The sequence below is a fragment of the Ursus americanus genome, chromosome 36 (genome assembly GCF_024610735.1).
Source record: "Ursus americanus isolate L20-20 chromosome 36, mUrsAme1.1.p, whole genome shotgun sequence".
NCBI classification, from domain to species: domain Eukaryota; kingdom Metazoa; phylum Chordata; class Mammalia; order Carnivora; family Ursidae; genus Ursus; species Ursus americanus.
In genome coordinates this window covers 26,401,799-26,419,850 of record NC_142162.1, presented here as the reverse complement: position 1 = coordinate 26,419,850, position 18,052 = coordinate 26,401,799, and the positions used below count along the sequence as shown (strand labels likewise).

The 18,052-nt window shown below is 35.0% G+C and overlaps 1 protein-coding gene across 1 annotated transcript in view; it reads left to right on the top strand.

Annotated features, from left to right (window-relative positions):
• Positions 1-18,052, top strand: part of UBR1 (ubiquitin protein ligase E3 component n-recognin 1) — a 133,225-nt gene that overhangs the window by 65,826 nt on the left and 49,347 nt on the right. Inside the window, exons 20-28 of the mRNA XM_045771719.2 lie at positions 1,783-1,846; positions 4,064-4,188; positions 6,365-6,417; positions 9,124-9,226; positions 10,085-10,133; positions 10,763-10,917; positions 12,252-12,351; positions 13,307-13,416; positions 17,116-17,202. Coding sequence (XP_045627675.2) covers positions 1,783-1,846; positions 4,064-4,188; positions 6,365-6,417; positions 9,124-9,226; positions 10,085-10,133; positions 10,763-10,917; positions 12,252-12,351; positions 13,307-13,416; positions 17,116-17,202 — 846 coding nt within the window. The remainder of the gene's footprint in view (positions 1-1,782; positions 1,847-4,063; positions 4,189-6,364; positions 6,418-9,123; positions 9,227-10,084; positions 10,134-10,762; positions 10,918-12,251; positions 12,352-13,306; positions 13,417-17,115; positions 17,203-18,052) is intronic.

Here is an 18,052-nt window from a genome sequence, read left to right as displayed (position 1 = left end):
GGGGTTGCATTAAACATGTAGGTTGCTTTAGGTAATATAGACATTTTAACAATGTTTGTTCTTCTAATCCATGAGCATGGAATGCTTTCCCATTTCTTTGTGTCCTCTTCAATTTATTTCATAAATGCTCTATAGTTTTCAGAGTACAGATCTTTTACTTCCATAGTTAGATTTATTCCTAGGTATATTCTTGTTTGTGGTGCAATTGCAGATTGCAATTGGGATCAGTTCCTTGATTTCTTTTTCTGCTGCTTCATTATTGATGTATGGAAATGTAACAGATTTCTGCACATGGATTTTTATATCCTGCAACTTCGCTGAATTTAGAAATAATCACTTTGTAAGTTTTGGTGTCTCGTTTGTTTTTAAACCAAAAATTGATCATTTTGTATGTGGTGTTTTGTAATTTGCTTTCTCTGCTTAATGAGATATTATGCTGTATTTTTTCTTGTCATTAAATAAATACACAACCCCATCATTTTTTACATCATAATTTTTAATGGCTGTATGTTATTGCGCTGTATGATTGCATTATACCTTAGTCCCCTATTGCTGAAGAGGTTTTCTAGCTTTTTACTCTCAGAAACATCTCTGAACCTCACGGTTTAAACACTTGCCTTATTATTTTGTTAAGATAAAGTTTTAGAAGTGGATTTGCTGAAGAAAACAGTGTGCTCTTTCTTAAGACTCTTAATACATATTGTCAAATTGCTCTTGGAAAAGTTACTCAGATTTACACTCTCTAGCAGTATGTATATCTGTAATAGTATTTTTAATCTTCATTGATGCAGTAGATGAAAGCTAGTCTTTCATTTGTAGGTGTAGTTCTTTAATTAGCAGTGAGGATGATCATGTTTTCATGATTATTGGCCTTTTTCTCCCCCTTTCTGATAGTAAATTATCTTTCTAGTCCTTCATCCTTTTTCTGTTTTTGTCCAAGTTCCTTATTTAGTAAGGATATTCTTCATTTATTGTATTGTTTACATTTTTCACAATTTATTATTTGTAGTCCTATGCAGTTTCATCACACCTTCATTGCTTTAATATTTCATATGAACTTATAAATTAGTCCTTACCTACTTTGAATTTATGAATCATGTTTTTTTATGCTTTCAAATTAGAAGTTAGTTGCAGAGGGCCAGAGAATAGGATATAAAATACAAAGCTAATTTTTTTTTTTAAAGATTTTATTTTATTTATTTGACAGAGAGAGACAGCCAGCGAGAGAGGGAACACAAGCAGGGGGAGCGGGAGAGGAAGAAGCAGGCTCATAGCTGAAGAGCCTGATGTGGGGCTCGATCCCATAACGCCGGGATCACGCCCTGAGCCGAAGGCAGGCGCTTAACCGCTGTGCCACCCAGGTGCCCCTACAAAGCTAATTTTTAGTCATGTTTTATGCTACGTAAAAAATGAATAATTTGCTACATTGCTTACATAAGAGGTGTGTTAAGGAAAGCTACTGTCACCGTAACTGGAATCTATTATTTGAAGCCTCTGTCCCACCAACCCGGATAAGAAGGAAGTCATTAGAATTAGTTTGTTGACTTAAGGCTATATGGTAATGATAAGGAAAACAATAATATTTTTATTGAGTTACTATTTGCCAGGTATTGTGATCCTTGTGGAATTTGATGTCAAAAAAGGGAATTATTCACCTAATAATCTGTTGTTGTCTGGAGGAAAATACTGGACTGCATGGGCCCTGCGCCTGATCCAGATATTTATGTTCTATGAAAGCTTTTGGTTCATATGTAACTAATTTATTCTTTTTTGATTCAATAGGATTTGATTAAACAATATAATACATTAATAGAAGAAATGCTTCAAGTCCTCATCTATATTGTAGGTAAGATTAAAACACGTTTGAAATAGGATATGAATTCTTTTTAGAGAGAACATTAATAAAAACTGTAATTTATCATTTTACTCTTCTCCCAAACATAGCATAGACTATTAGAGATTAATGTGACTAATATGATTGGTATATTTAGAAACCCAGCTTTAAAAAAAGCACAACTCTATTATATCTCTATTTTTCAATACCTGATTTATAATTGGTCTTGTTTATGGAGGTCTACAATGTAATTATCCTACTTAGAAACATAGATGAAAAATATCTCTACATTGAGTGCTAAAAATCTGATTTATATATGAAATTTCAGTGTAACATAGGTCTAAGCAAAATACATTTTCATCATGTCATTCTATTAAATTACTTTGTGCAATATTGGCCATACTTTTATTTTTTTTATGTTCTGTTTTATAGTCTTTGTTGATTTTATCAGTAAGTAAAAATTCTTAACTTCTCATTCTAGCTGTTGTTTCTTACTTTACTGCAGCAGACACAGCTTTATATTAGTAGTTCTTAGTAAGAATTCTAGCCATTAGCTAAATCTGAAAAACGTGGGTTCATTTTACTTGTGAAAGAATTAGTTACTGACTGGCTGCTTGTCTCAGCAGGAAGTATGATAAACCTTCATTGCTAAATGAGATGTAAATGTGTAAAAGATTTTTAAATTAATGCTTTTATTAAATTATAAAAACTTGAGGGGAATTTTAATGTTTGTTCTTGGAATACTATATGAAGAATTTCTGGTACTGTACTATATTTTTGCTATTTTTTATTTTTCCTGTTTTATTATTGCTACTATTATTTTTCTGTTATTGTGTTTATCCAAATTTATTGGGTTTTTCCTCCTATGTGATTTGATTTTTGGTTAATACTTGCTATATTTTTGAGTATAAGTTCATTACTTTCAGAAGTCAACATTTAATATATATCATTAATATGTATGTGTAAGTAATATGTGTATAATTATATAATATTCTATAGTAATTACATATTGTATTGTTATACATTATATTATTATACCTCTATTATTTGTAATATATTAACTCTCAAGAGCATGCCATCTATATTCTTTGGGTCTCAGATTCCTGATTTGTAAAATTTGAAGCTGATCTGTATGATCTCTAAAATTCCCTCTAGCACTGAACTTCTAGGGAATTTTGTTTTAGGTGAAAGAAAATTGAAAGTTACAAAGTGCTTTACCAATGTTAAGAGGAATGATCTGTTTGAAATGAATTCACTTCACAAAAGGTTATTCTTTGGGTAATGTGTAGAATTTATCAAATCTTTTGGCAAAAGTTCCCTGTCTTTAAAATAACCTTGTTATAAATATCATAGGACTTTGTATACATGTAGTATTGAAAATCAGTGGTGGTGACATAAGGCTAGTTACTGTAGGCCTTGGTTTTTTTTTTTTTTTTTTTAAAGATTTTATTTATTCATTTGACAGAGAGAGAGACAGCCAGCAAGAGAGGGAACACAAGCAGGGGGAGTGGGAGAGGAAGAAGCAGGCTCCCAGTGGAGGAGCCCGATGCGGGGCTCGATCCCAGAACGCCAGGATCATTCCCTAAGCTGAAGGCAGACGCTTGACGACTGAGCCACCCAGGCGCCCCTACCGTAGGCCTTCTTAAGGCAATTAGAATTAGATGATATGACACCAGTGAAGTTCCCATAGTTAACTTAGCTATTTTCTCTCTCCATTTGGCAATTTATGGAGATGAAAAATGGAAATGTGATCATGTGGGCATTTTAGCAGCGCCAGTCATTCCTAATACATTTTAAGTATTTTGTTTTTGAGTTTTCACTTTGTTCTTTCTTAAAATAACAAGTAGAGACAAAATTGGGGAAGATCTTGAAAGACAAGCTATTGTTCAACAGTGGCCACTGCTCTTTCAGTGCCATGTGCTTTGTTTTCTGATTTAGAAACACATGGTAATTTAATTGAGGGGCCTTGTTTATAATGTGTGAGTATGTGTACCTCTGTGTGTTTGTGTGTGTATAAATTACAAGAAAGACTGTGTTCTTTAGATCTCTTCATTTTTCTTCCTCTAACTTCTACATATAGACTTTTGTTCAGATTTTGGAACACGTACAAATAATTTTTGGTCCCTCTCTCATGGACTTACTGCAGTGTTCTGTGTGTAAGTGTTCCTAGTAGAAGAGATTTGAATAGAAAATAATTGTTTTACTGTTTCTTTTTATTGTTTGTATTAGGAGAGCGTTATGTACCTGGAGTAGGAAATGTGACCAAAGAAGAGGTCACAATGAGAGAAATTATTCACTTGCTTTGTATTGAACCCATGCCACATAGTGCCATTGCCAAAAATTTACCTGAGAATGTAAGTCCAATGTGGTTTTTACTCCATTCACCTTAAGATGGGATCTTTTTTCTTTTTTGTTAATTGGAAACTATTTTGAAGTTTGAGGAAAATCTATTTGGCAAATTTTGCAGATCTACAACTATTCGTTCTTTAGTGGTATAAACTTTAATTCTGGACTTTTGGGCATTAGGAAACATTTAAGAAACATTATACCTATTTGGAAAACATCTTAGAGCAAGAAACTCCTTGACTTTTTGTTTACCTTAAAATAAAAGTTCTCCAGAGGAAAAGGGAGCTCCCTAAAATACTATTTGGGTAATGTGTTAGTCTGGATCTTCTGAGAAGCAGATGTCAAGAGAAAACATGTATGAATTTATTAGGAATGATGCCTGTAAGAGAAAATGGTGAGGGAGTTTGTAAAAGCTGGGGGGAGCCATCAGACTGTCAGGCGAGGCTGATGCCAGGTGAAGGAAGGAAGGCGAGGTAGAAGCATTCTAGATCACTGGGTAGTCTACTCCATGCTTGATGTCTTCCCCTTTATCCCAGAGTGAGCCTGCATTAGTATCTCTGCTGCCTCTGACTGAGGCCTGCAGGGTGCATTCTCAGCGCCACCACAGGTTATGTTTTTGTATATACTGATAATCGAAGTAATCGTCCTAAAGATGATGAGTCTCATATTATTTCTCCTGAGATTTAATTATGAATTAGAAAAATGATTCTTAAAAGAGAATTAGACTTACCTACTATCAAGGTAGTCTAGAGAAGTAAAATAGAGATAAGCTTGGACTCTTGGTCATTTTTCCCAAAAAATATTTGTATCTTTTTGCAGTGTCATTGTTAACTGATTCTCAGACTAACCATTTGGCATAACACCTTCATAATTTCTGCATATCCATCTACCAATTTTATAATTATTAATACATTTTAAGATTAACTTTATTTTTTTTAAAGATTTTATTAATTTATTTGAGAGAGAGAGACAGCCAGCGAGAGAGGGAACACAAGCAGGGGGAGTGAGAGAGGAAGAAGCAGGCTCCCAACGGGGAGGCTGATGCGGGCTCGATCCCAGGACTTTGGGACCACGCCCTGAGCCGAAGGCAGGCGCTTAACGACTGAGCCACCCAGGCGCCCCTAAGATTAACTTACTTTTTTAAAAAAGATTTATTTATTTGTGAGAGAGCACATGAACACAAGAGTGGGGGAAGGGTCAGGTGGGGAGAATCCTCAGGCAGCCTCCCCACTGAGTGTAGAGCCCAGCGTGGTGCCCAGTCTCATGACCTATGAGATCATGACCTGAACTGAAACCAAGAGTCAGATGCTCAGCTGACTGAACCACCAAGGCGCCCCTAACTTGCATTTTTTTCTTAGCATCTTTCTAGGCAGTGCTATCAGTGAAATAGTAGATTTAGATTCTAGATTTTTTCCCCCAATTCATATTAAAATAAGTGAGTAACTATTCAAAATTTTAAAAATATATAACTGTGTACCACCTAAAATAATTTCATATACCTCTAGTGATATACATACCGTACTTCGCAGAAAGAAAGCCATTAGGGCATCGCTAACTTCATTGCTTACCCCAAATGCATTATTTTTAAAGGAGGTTAAATTTCATACGTTTTATAAAACTTTAGGAATCTATGAGCTTGCTTTAGTATCTTGACTTTGTTCTTATCCTGACTTTAAATGATTTCATAAAAAAATAATATTCCTTGATTAAGGAAAGTTTCAGCCAATCAGAAAATTATTATAACGCAGAAGCCAGAATACATTTAGGCATCTACATATGTTTTGCTGTAGATCCCATTTATTTTACAACCTTAGTTTTAGGTATTTGTACAGCACAGACATGTGCTTAAATGATGTGGATGATGAACATATGACATAAAGAAAAGTTTTTTCTTTGAACTGTTGGGCGGATGTGTGTGTATCTATATGTGTACATATATGATGGCAAACTTAGATAAAATTTCTTCCATAAGTAGTTTATTTATAGATTTTATTTCTGTTAAGAAATTGGTTCCTTAAAACAAAGGTAATTGGTTTCAGACCTAAATTTTTTATACTGGAAGTTGATCTTTTTTTATTGCTTACAAAGTACTTCAAGAATACTATTGAAATGTATTCCAGTTTACAGTAAGAGAAGGAAATTCGTAACATGAAGGTAAAAATGATAAAAATATTGTTTCAACAGGAAAATAATGAAACTGGCTTAGAGAATGTCATTAACAAAGTGGCCACATTTAAGTAAGTACTTAATGTTTCTATTTATTCTGAGAGGTAGACCAATCTTTGTTCTTGTAGAACAAAGACCAATCTTTGTAGAAGCTCTGAAAGTTGACCCTTCAACACAGGTTTGAATAGCATGGGGTCCACTTATACATGGAGTTTTACTGTAAAGTACTATAAGTGTATTTTCTCTTCTTTTTGATTTTCTTAATAACATTTTCTTTCCTCCAGCTTACTTTCTTGTAAGAATATGGTATATAATAGATCTAACATACAAAATTTATATATATTAATCAACCATTTATGTTATTAGTAAGGCTTCTGGTCAGCAGTAGGCTATTAATGGTTAAGTTTTTGATTGATAAAAGAAATAGAAGATGAACAAACAAATGGAAAGATATTCCATGCTCATGGATTAGAAGAATTAATATTATTAAAATGTCCAAATTACTCAGAGCAGTCAGTAGAGTCATTGCAATCCCTATCAAAATACCAACAGCATTTTTCACAAAACTAGAACAAATAATGCTAAAAGTTGTATGAAATCACAAAAGACCCCAAATAGCTAAAAAAACTTGAGAAAGAAGAACAAAGCTGGAGGTGTCACAATTCCAGATTTCAAGACATACTAGAGAGCTATTGTAATCAAAACTGTATGGTCAAATTGGCTAAAATCAAAAACAAAAGAAACAGCAAGTGTTGGTGAAGATGTGGAGAAAAAGGAACCTTCTCACACTGTTGGTGGGAATGCAAACTGGTGCAGCTAGTCTGGAGAACAGTTTAGAGGTTCCTCAAAAAGTTAAAAGTAGAACTACCCCATGATCCAGTAATCGCACTGCTGGGTATTTACACAAGAAGTACAGAAACACTAATTTGGAGGAATACATGCACACCTATGTGTATTGCAGCATTATTTACAATAGCCAAATTACGGAAGCAGCCCAAGTGTCCATTGATAGATGAATGGATAAAGAAAAGGTGGTATATATTATACAATGGAACATTATTCAGCCATAAAAAAGAATGAAATCTTGTCATTTGCTGCAACGTAGCCGGAGCTAGAGAGTATAATGCTAAGTGAAATAAGTCAGTCAGAGAAAGACAAGTACCATGTAGCTTACTCATGTGAGGAATTTAAGAAACAAAACAAATGAACCAAGGAGAAAAAAGAGAGAGAGAGAAACCAAGAAACAGACTCTTGAAAATAGAGAACAAACTGGTGGTTGCCAGAGTGGAGATTGATGGGGGGATGGGTGAAATAGATGATGGGGAGATTAAGAAGTCCACTTGTAATGAGCACTAGGTGTTGTATGGAATTGTTGTATGGAATTTTACACCTGAAACTAGCATAACACTGTTAACTATACTGGAATTAAACTAATAATAATTTTTTTAAAAATGGTATGCTACTGGCACAAAAACAGGCACATAGATTAATGGAATAGAAAAGAGAGCCCAGAAGTAAACCTACAATTATATGGTCATTTAAGCTATGGAAAAGGAGGCAAGAATGTACAATGGGGAAAACAGTCTCCTCAATAAATGGTACTGGGAAAAAAATTGGACAACTCCATGTAAAGGAATGAAACTGGGCTACCTATTAACACCATACACAAAAATAAGCCTAGCATGACTAAAGACTCTAATGTGAGACCTAAAGCCATAAAAATCCTAAAAGAGAACACAGGCAGTAATTTCTCTGACATCAGCTATAGCAGCACTTTTCTAGATGTCTCCTGACAAGTGAAACAAAAGCAAAAATAAACTATTGGGACTACATTAAAATAAAAAGCTTTTGCACAGTGAAGGAAATCATCAACAAAACAAAAAAGCAGCATACTGAATGGGAGATTTTATAATTCTTTGGTTCTTTGAGATACATGAAATGGAAATAAGATTGTAAGTGGATTAATTCTTGAAATTCAAAAAAATTCCTACTGGTAGTGAATTTCTACTTTTATTTCACAAATAAATTACTAGTTTTAAATAACTTTTAAAATAGCATGTAGCTTTTTTATGGTTTAATAATACTCCATAACATATTTCACTTAAAAGTTCAATAGAAACCCAAAGCTGTTTAATGTGCTGAATAAATATGAAGTATTCCTTTTGGCTTTGATGCTTTTCCTTTTAGTGCTGTGTAAAGGATTCAACACCTTTTTCTTTTTCTTTTTTTTTTAAGATTTATTTATTTATTAGAAAGTGAGCGAGCATATTTGCACATGGGGGGAGGGGCAAAGGAAGAGGGAGACAGAATCTCAAGCAGACTTCCCACTGCGCATGAGCCCAACACAGGGCTCCATCTCATGACCCTGAGGTCATGACCTGAGCCGAAATCAGAAGTTGGAGGCTTAATTGACTGAGCCACCAGGTGTCCCAACACTGTATTTTCATCCACGATTTGATATCTCACTACCATTTTAGAAAGCCTTAGCAAATTAAGTAGGGCATGAGATCAGTCCTGTATAGTATAAAATAAACTTCCTCAGATTTATTTAAATTTCTTAAATATGAAACACAACTTGGCTGTTATCAAGACTTTGAGCTTGCAATGTAGGTTTTTAGTTCTACTGTTGAAATTTGTCATTTCAGTTTAAGTGAGCTAATTGATAAATGATCATATTTCTTCTAGATTCTGACAGTTTGATTGATTTTTAGGTTCTTATTATGTCAGTATTTTATACTACAAGAACACTGCAGTTCATCTCTGTACTTTCTGTTTAGGAAACCAGGTGTGTCAGGCCATGGAGTTTATGAACTGAAAGATGAATCATTGAAAGACTTCAATATGTACTTTTATCATTATTCCAAAACGCAGCATAGCAAGGTAGGAAAAGATACCCTGTTCATTAAATAAATCTAAAATGCTTTAAAATTTCCTGGTTTTTCTGTAGTTTCATACTGGTCCTCATTAATAGAGGCCAATATCTCACCCAAGAAATTAAAATGGAATCAGTAATGTTATCTAGTGTACAGACAATATTTATTTTTTTCTGATTTACCAGAAATATCCTTTATCACTGTCGCATGGGGAGGAGGATTCAATCAGGAATCCTGCACTTCACTTGGTCTCATGCTTCTGTAATCTCCTTTAATTTAGGATAATCTTTTTGCCTTTTTTGTCTTTTATAATAATGCTATTTCTATAGAGTTACAGGCTACTGATCTTTTAGAATATCCTACATTCTGGATGTGCCTGATTGTATTCTAATGGTTAGATTCAAGTGAAACGTTTTGGGACAAGAATATATATAGGTAATATATTGTAGCATGTCAGTAGGCACATAATGTCTATTTGTCCCATTAAGGGTAATGTTAAGTTTGATCATTTAGGGCAATGTCTGGACTTATCCTTATAAATATGAATGAATAATTTCCAGCCCATAGTACAATGCCCTGAATATATATACTAGGCATTAAATGAGTAATGTTGACCAAAAGAATGGGGAGTAAAATCTTGAGGAGGGATGTTACTCGTCTGGTTTGCCGTGGCTTTTCCTAGAACAGTCATTTTATTTCTGGCACAAGGTAACGTTTTGAATATATACTTTGAATACATTTTGAAGCATACATATGTTTTGGTAGGCTTCTGGATCTTTCCTGCCTGCTTCAAAGTATCCCGTTTGTTTCATGCTTGCCAGGCAGTCTATTTAAATTTACTCTTTTTTTTTTTTTTAATACATAGGCAGAACATATGCAGAAAAAAAGGAGAAAACAAGAAAACAAAGATGAAGGTAAAAAGTGAGATTCTGAGTTGATTCATTTTTTAAGATTTTATTTTTTTATTTTGAGAGAGAGTGAGCAGGGGGAGAGGCAGAGGGGGAGGGGCAGAAGGGGAGGGAGAAAGACAAGCAGACTCCAACTCTGCTCCAATTGCAGAGCCTGATGCAGGGCTCCATCTCACAACCCTGAGATCATAACCCGAGCCAAATCAAGAGTCAGATACTTAAGTGACTGAACCCCCCAGGTGTCCCTGAACTGACTCATTTTGATTGTTTTCTGTGGTTTTTGTTTCAGCAAAGCATATAGTGTTTTTCATTTTTGTCTTTGTTGTTTTTTAAAAGCGGGCAACTAATGGAAGTGCAAAGAACCCTTTAATTCTTGTCCTCATATTAAAATGTGGCTTACATCAATGGTGATAGAATTTTTAAATTTATAGCAAATAGAGTTTATTTTGGGTGATTGATATAGTGACTTATATTTCCCTTGACATTGATGTGTTCAGTGCTTTAAAGGTAACAAAAATCATGTGTTGTTCCACATGTAATATATGATTTTGACATATTCAATTTAGCATGTAGGATAACCCAAATAAAAATATACTTGTTTGTCTCTTCTCCTATCCATCTCCCACTCACTACAGCATTACCACCACCACCACCTCCTGAATTCTGTCCAGCTTTCAGCAAAGTGGTTAACCTTCTCAATTGTGATATCATGATGTACATCCTCAGGACCATATTTGAGCGGGCACTTGACGCAGATTCAAACTTGTGGACTGAAGGAATGCTTCAGATGGTATGCATACTTGAAATATTTTTCTACTTCCGATATTGTCTCTACATCATAGGGTTTGTGAGGAACCAGGGAGAAGATCTTTGATCTAACTTTGTAACTTCAGTCAGAACCACACTAGAGCACCTGAGATCTAGGGATCATTAAAAATAGTTGAGATGTGGCACAGACTTTCTTAGTCATACATTCTCATGTTCTTAGTATCCTAACTCTTGAGAACCATTTATATTGGGGGGAGGGGAAGCCTGCCCTGCTAACAGTGAATTGGTATATCCTTACTGCATCATAATTTTCTATATTTCTTATTTCATTTGTATTGTGAGCAAATAGTTATTTGAAGACAGACTTGAATCTTGGGTTACCCACTTCCTATTTAGGAGCAAACAATAATTTCTCCACTGGTAAGTGGGTACAATTATTTAATAGAGTTTTTGTGAGAATTAGCTCATTAAGTGGAAGAGGCTTTTTTTCCCTTGATATTGTTATAGATAAATTACTTAGTAATGTCACCTTTGGTAGCTGTAACTGGGTATTTATTTAACTTAATTTAAAAATTAATTAATTTAATGTAATTTTCTATCTTCCTTGGCTGTTATTGGTCTGGAAGTTCTAAATGCTGGTCATACCATATATGTATCTCAGTTTTTGTTACAACAGTGGTAAATACATGAGTAAAAAATTTCAGGCCATGGAGATATATTTGAAATCAAAGATGTGTCCTACCTAGGAGATGAGCACTGTTAAAGGTTTGTATCTTCTGGAAATCATTCCACATTAGCACATATAGGCCTATTTCATTCTTGATAGATGTATGTTCCGTTGTATGGATATGTATGGTGCATTTAACCAGTCTCCTATTAATAGACATTTAGGTTGTGTTTAGGTCTCTGTATAACAACTGAAATGAACGTCCTTGTACAAATATCTTTGCATACTTGATTGTATCTTTCATACTGATTCCTAATACTAGGTCTGTACCTTCACATTTTTGATAAATATCAAATTGGCCTTCAAAAGTATTATACCAGTTTACTTTGCCATCACCAGTGGGGTGAAAAGTGCCTGTTTCCCAGCCCCTCAGCTAGCTCCGTATTTTACTAAACTCTAAAATTTTTGCCACTCTAATAGGTGAAAACAGGATGGTCTTGTTTCAGTTCACATTTTTTTGAGGTTGAACATTTTTCATACGTGTACTTATTGTTTCTCTTTCTGTGAACTGCTTGTTCATAACCTTTGCCCCTTTTTTACCTATCAGATTGCTTATTTTTTACCTTAATTTAAAATATATTTACTTGAGGATGCAGAGTTTTATAGATCTTTTCATATTCCTCTTTCAGGCATTTCATATTCTGGGATTGGGTTTACTAGAAGAAAAGCAACAGCTTCAAAAAGCTCCTGAAGAAGAAGTGACATTTGACTTTTACCATAAGGCTTCAAGTATGTTTTAGTATTAATTTTCAGCATAGCTTCAGCTAATTACCAATTTATAAGTGAAAATTTAGCTCTTACAGAGTGTTACTCTACCACTCCTTAAAGCACAGACAATTCTGAAATTAAGACTTTTCCTACCACCTTTAGTTCTTAACTAGTGTTTTCAACAATAAAAATATATTTTTAATCCCTACGGCAGACTTTTTTACTGCTTAACCTCCCCTTTTTTTGAGTGGGGGATGTGTTCATTGATGGTTTCTTACTTTCATTCTTTGTCTCAGTGTTACAGATATTTGCTGCTTCATCAACCATAATATTCACACTACCCCATCTACGAAGATACTAATGTTCCTGAATGTAAAATGATTATAGATGTCTGAGTAAATGATAGTGTGTTTATCTTGAACTGTTTTCTTCCTGTCAGAACAGGATAGGTTTAGAATAGATTTTTATTAAGATGTATTTAGATTTATTTATTAGATAAGACAGTTTCATCAAAGGACATTCTAGGGACATTGATTAGGAGACCAGTAGGAGAAAAGCATCTCATATTTTGTTTATAGACTGTATTTTTTAGGTCCTTGAAGACATCATAAACCTGTTCAGTTTATGGATATAAAAAGCCCTCACTTTCATATTTTTGGGAGCTTTGGTTCTCATTAACTACTTTTACTAGACAACCATGTGGAAGAAAGGTGGGAGACAGATCATTAAAGGGATCTTTTACTTAGCAGCCCCAGGGGTAAAATGTATTAAGAGTTCTCAAGTAATTCAAGTTATTCGAGTTGTTTAATTAATACTGAGTACTTCATGTCATTGCAGATTCTTCTCTTGAAAAATTAATGTAGTTAAGGGAGTGATTGTGAACTTTGGTTATCAATGTGAATAACATAACATTAATTATGGATTATAATTATGAAGGGTTTTATTTATGATTTATAACTTTTGTGTTTTAAAAAAGGATTGGGAAGTTCAGCCATGAATGCTCAGAATATACAAATGCTTTTGGAAAAACTCAAAGGAATCCCCCAGTTAGAAGGCCAAAAGGATATGATAACATGGATACTCCAGGTGAACCTGATAAATAAACTGTATCAATCTTGGTTTAAATATTGAAGACTCCTCTGTCTGTAATGTTAAACCATTATTCTCTAATTGTAAAGTCATTTACTACTGATTTCATGGTCACTCATATTTTTTCATGTTTTAGTGGAATTTTTTTTTAATAAGATATATTCGTGTCGTTATTCAGTCAGCATGTGTTGAATGCCTATTGTGTGCCATTGTCATTTCTAGACTCTGAACAGCACAGATAAGGTGCTTGGTATCATAGGGCATACACTAGTTGAGGTACAGGCAATGAACAAGAAAAGGATAATTCAGTAGATGGGTAGAGGGTGATTTCAGATGGGTAATCAGAAAGACCTCTTTTGGGGCACCTGGATGGTGTAGTTGGTTAAGCATCCAACTCTTGGTTTCGGCTCAGGTCATGATCTCAGGGTTGCAAGATCGAGCCCCATGTCAAGCTCTGTGCTTAGGGCAGAGTCTGCTTGAGATTCTCTGTCCCTCTCCCTCTGCCTCTGCTGCTCGTGCTTGTTCTCTCTCTCTCTCTTTCAAATAAATAAATAAATCTTAAAAAAAAAAAAAAGTCCTCGTTTAGGAGGTGACATTGAAACTGAATGACATGGAGCCAGACTTATAAAAATCTGGAAGAGTATTCCACAAAAAGGAAATGGCACTGCAAAAGCTCTAAGGTGGCCAGAAGAAGGCCAGTATGAAGGAAGCACAATGAGGGAGGGAGAGGAAGGTAGGCAACAAGGTCAGAGGGGCAGCCAAGAGCCAGATCATGTAGGACCTGACAGCTGAGGGTAAAGTGGTAGATGTTATTTTTGAGAACAGTGGGAAACCATCGAAGGATTTTAAATGCTGTAATCTGGTCTCTACTTCTGTAAGATCACTGTGGCTCCGTGGTGTAAGTGGATTATAGGGGACAAAAGTAAAAGCAGGGAAACTATTAGAATATTGCTGCAGAGGGGTGCCTGGTTGGCTCAGTCAGTTAAGCGTCTGCCTTTGGCTCAGGTCGTGATCTCAGGGTCCTGGGATCGAGCCCCACGTCAGGCTCCCTCTTCTGCAGGGAGTCTGCTTCTCTCTCTCCCTCTACCCCTCCCCCCTGCTTGTGTTCTCCTTCTCTCTCTCTCTCTCAAATAAATAAATAAAATCTTAAAAAAAAAAAAACACTGTTGCAGAAATCCTGTTGAGAAATGAGCATGACCAAGGCTCAGATGCAGATGGTGAGAGGCTGAACTGATTCAGGTGTAATTTGGTGGCAGAATGTATAGAATTTGCTGATAAATAATGGTGGAAAGGATAAGGGAGATCAGGGAGTCAAAACGGACTCGAATTTGGAGTTTGAACTGTTGAGTGGATACCACTGCCTTTGGAGAGGAGTGAATAAGGGGTAGGGAGAGAAGCCAGGAATATTACCTTAATGGGAAACCCTCCACATGGAAACATGAAGCCAAGATTATGGACTTTCCCCTCACTGTATTTAGTAAAAGATTCTGATGTGATCAGCTAGATATTGTTTTGGTAACTAGAATATAGAATGCTTATTTTCCATATTCCTATCAATTGGAGATCTTTGTACTGACTTGTACTTCAAGAAGTCAGCTTTTTTCATAACTAGAGATACTTCTTAAACATGCTGGATATAATTCTTATATAAGAATAAGATAAGATATAAGAATAAGAATCTTATTCTTTTTTTTTTTTTTTAAAGATTTTATTTATTTATTCGACAGAGATAGAGACAGCCAGCGAGAGAGGGAACACAAGCAGGGGGAGTGGGAGAGGAAGAAGCAGGCTCATAGCAGAGGAGCCTGATGTGGGGCTCGATCCCAGAACGCCGGGATCACGCCCTGAGCCGAAGGCAGACGCTTAACCGCTGTGCCACCCAGGCGCCCCAAGAATCTTATTCTTATATCAATAATAAGAAACCTTATTATTAAGGTTTCCCTTGGAGTAGAATTCACAAGTATTTAGTATTTGTGTTAAATTTGCCAATATAATCATTTAAAAAATATAAAATGAAAACAGAAACAAGGTAGATAAGTATTCAGCTCTTATTAAGAAAATAAATTGGGGGGTTCAGGCTCAGTTAAGTGTTTGCCTTCGGCTCAGGTCATGATCCTGGGGTCCTAAAATCGAGCCCTGAGTTGGGCTCTCTGCTCAGTGGGGAGTCTGCTTCTCCCTCTCTCTCTCTGTCCCTTCCCCCCAACTCATGTGCACAGTCTCTCCCTCTCTCAAATAAATGAAATCTTAAAAAAGAAAAGAAAAGAAATCAGGGTGCCTGGGTAACTCAGTTCAACTCTTGATCTCTGCTCAGGTCTTGATCTCAGGGTTGTGAGTTCAAGTCCCACGTTGGTCTCCACAGTGGGCGTGGAGCCTACTCAAAAAAAAAAAAAAGAAAGAAAAAAAAGAAATTAAACTACATTTAGTTCAAGATTTATATTCTGTAGATAGAATGTTATATATTGAAGATCTATTTCCAAAAATTTATTTTCTTTTAGAATACCAAAGTTCATTGTCAAAATATACAAAAAGTGCAAGCATCAACTCTTAACAATCATTAGGTATTTTCCCCAAATGTTTAATATAAAGTTGTGTTGTAAGTTCCTTGTGGGAGGTTTTTACACATGAGAATGGGAGTCCTTCAAAATATAAATAAGTTTTGTGGATGTACCATCCTATTGCTGAAACTTTGGTTTTTGTTAAAAAGAATGAGACTCATCTATATAAGCTATTGTGGAAATATCTTCACAGGTAAATGTTAAGGTGAAAAAGAGAGATAGGAAACAGTGTGTATGGTAGGGTTGCATTTGATGAAAATATATGTAAATATGGAGAAATATATCTTCTGAATTTTTTTTCTGCAAAAAAAAATATTTTTTTAAAGATTTTATTTATTTATTTGACAGAGACTGCCAGCGAGAGAGGGAACACAAGCAGGGGGAGTGGGAGAGGAAGAAGCAGGCTCCTAGCGGAGGAGCCTGATGTGGGGCTTGATCCCACAATGCTGGGATCACGCCCTGAGCCGAAGGCAGATGCTTAACAACTGCGCTACCCAGTCGCCCCCCAAAAAAAATTTTTTTAAGAGAAGTCAGGGGAGGGGCAAAAGAAGAGGGATAGACGAGGGAGAGAGAATCTTAAGCAGGCTTCACACCCAGAGTGGAGCCCCAACGCAGGGCTTAGTCTCATGATCCTGAGATCATAACCTGAGTCAAAGTCAAGAGTTAGACACTTAACCGACTGAGCCACCCAGGTGCCCCTTAATCATCTTAATTTAGTTTAATTTTGGGGAGAGCAACTGGCATCAGGAAGAGGGGGTTTCACTTTCCATTTTGTTTTTTTGTCTTTATATGTCTTTTTCTTAAAAATGTTATTTTAAAGTAAAAAAAAATTTTTCCCCTGGCAAAAGTAGAGGTATGCTCATATCTGCAGATGGAATCAGCTGATTTTATTGCCTGCAACCTCCTTTTTAGGTATATTGCTCATCAGTGAGGGGAGGTGTTTGTCATAGGAGTCACTTTTTATATACTTAAACTATTTATATAACTATTTACATGTGTAACTATTTGTGTGTGTGAATATATTGTCAGCTTTAAGTCAAAGACATTTGGTGTGACATATGACAAAATCAAATTAGTGAATTTTTCTGTTTCTGGTCACTCTAACCAAATTTTCTTTTAACATTTCATCCATTTCTCACAGATGTTTGACACAGTGAAGCGATTAAGAGAAAAATCCTGTTTAATTGTAGCAACTACATCAGGATCAGAATCTATTAAGAATGATGAGGTAATAACATTATAAAAATGGTGATATTCTTCTCTGTCTTTGAACTTTACTAGTGTAAGAGAGCTGCTGGATTTTTGTTAGAGGGAACCTGTTTGTTGTAAAGTCTGTGAGATGTCCATCTTCTTTTGTTCGTTGTATTTCTATAACACAGGGATTAGTATTTGACATATAGTTGTCCAATATAATATATGTATTTTATAAAAGCAGAGGAAATTGATGTACAGTGGAGCTCTGTTGGAAATACCATATTTTGTTAATTTTTAAAATATTCTGATGTCTGAAATTGGGTATATCCTATAATTAATGACTTCTTATAATTTAATCAGCCACATCCTTTTCCTACTAGAACATAAGATAATGGTACATCTTAGATTCAATGAAATGCAGTAATATTTAGGTTACAAATTTCTATAATATAACAAATCAGGTTTTGATGATTCTAATCTTAAAATTTTGAGAATATTGTTACTTGTGATTTTTTTTTTTTATTACTTGTGATACTTAACTATCCCTCCTAAAAGAAAAACACTGGACTTAAGTTAGATATAAACAATAAAAAGACATCATACATCTCAGTAATATGTTTAAGTTCTCAGTCTTAGCAGTGCATATAGTAGTAACTATTAGATATCATCAAGTTGGGTAAAATTGATTAAATATCAGTGATTGAATGATTGACATATGATTTAAAAATTTTTTCTTTTAACTCTATTTCTTAATCTACCTGCATTGAGTATAAAAGGCAATTTATTAGATATTTAAGGTGCTTGGGGCTTTTACACTGAATTATTGAAACAATCAAAAGCTCAATTAGTTGTATGATATGATGGAGCCTGTATACTTATTTTGA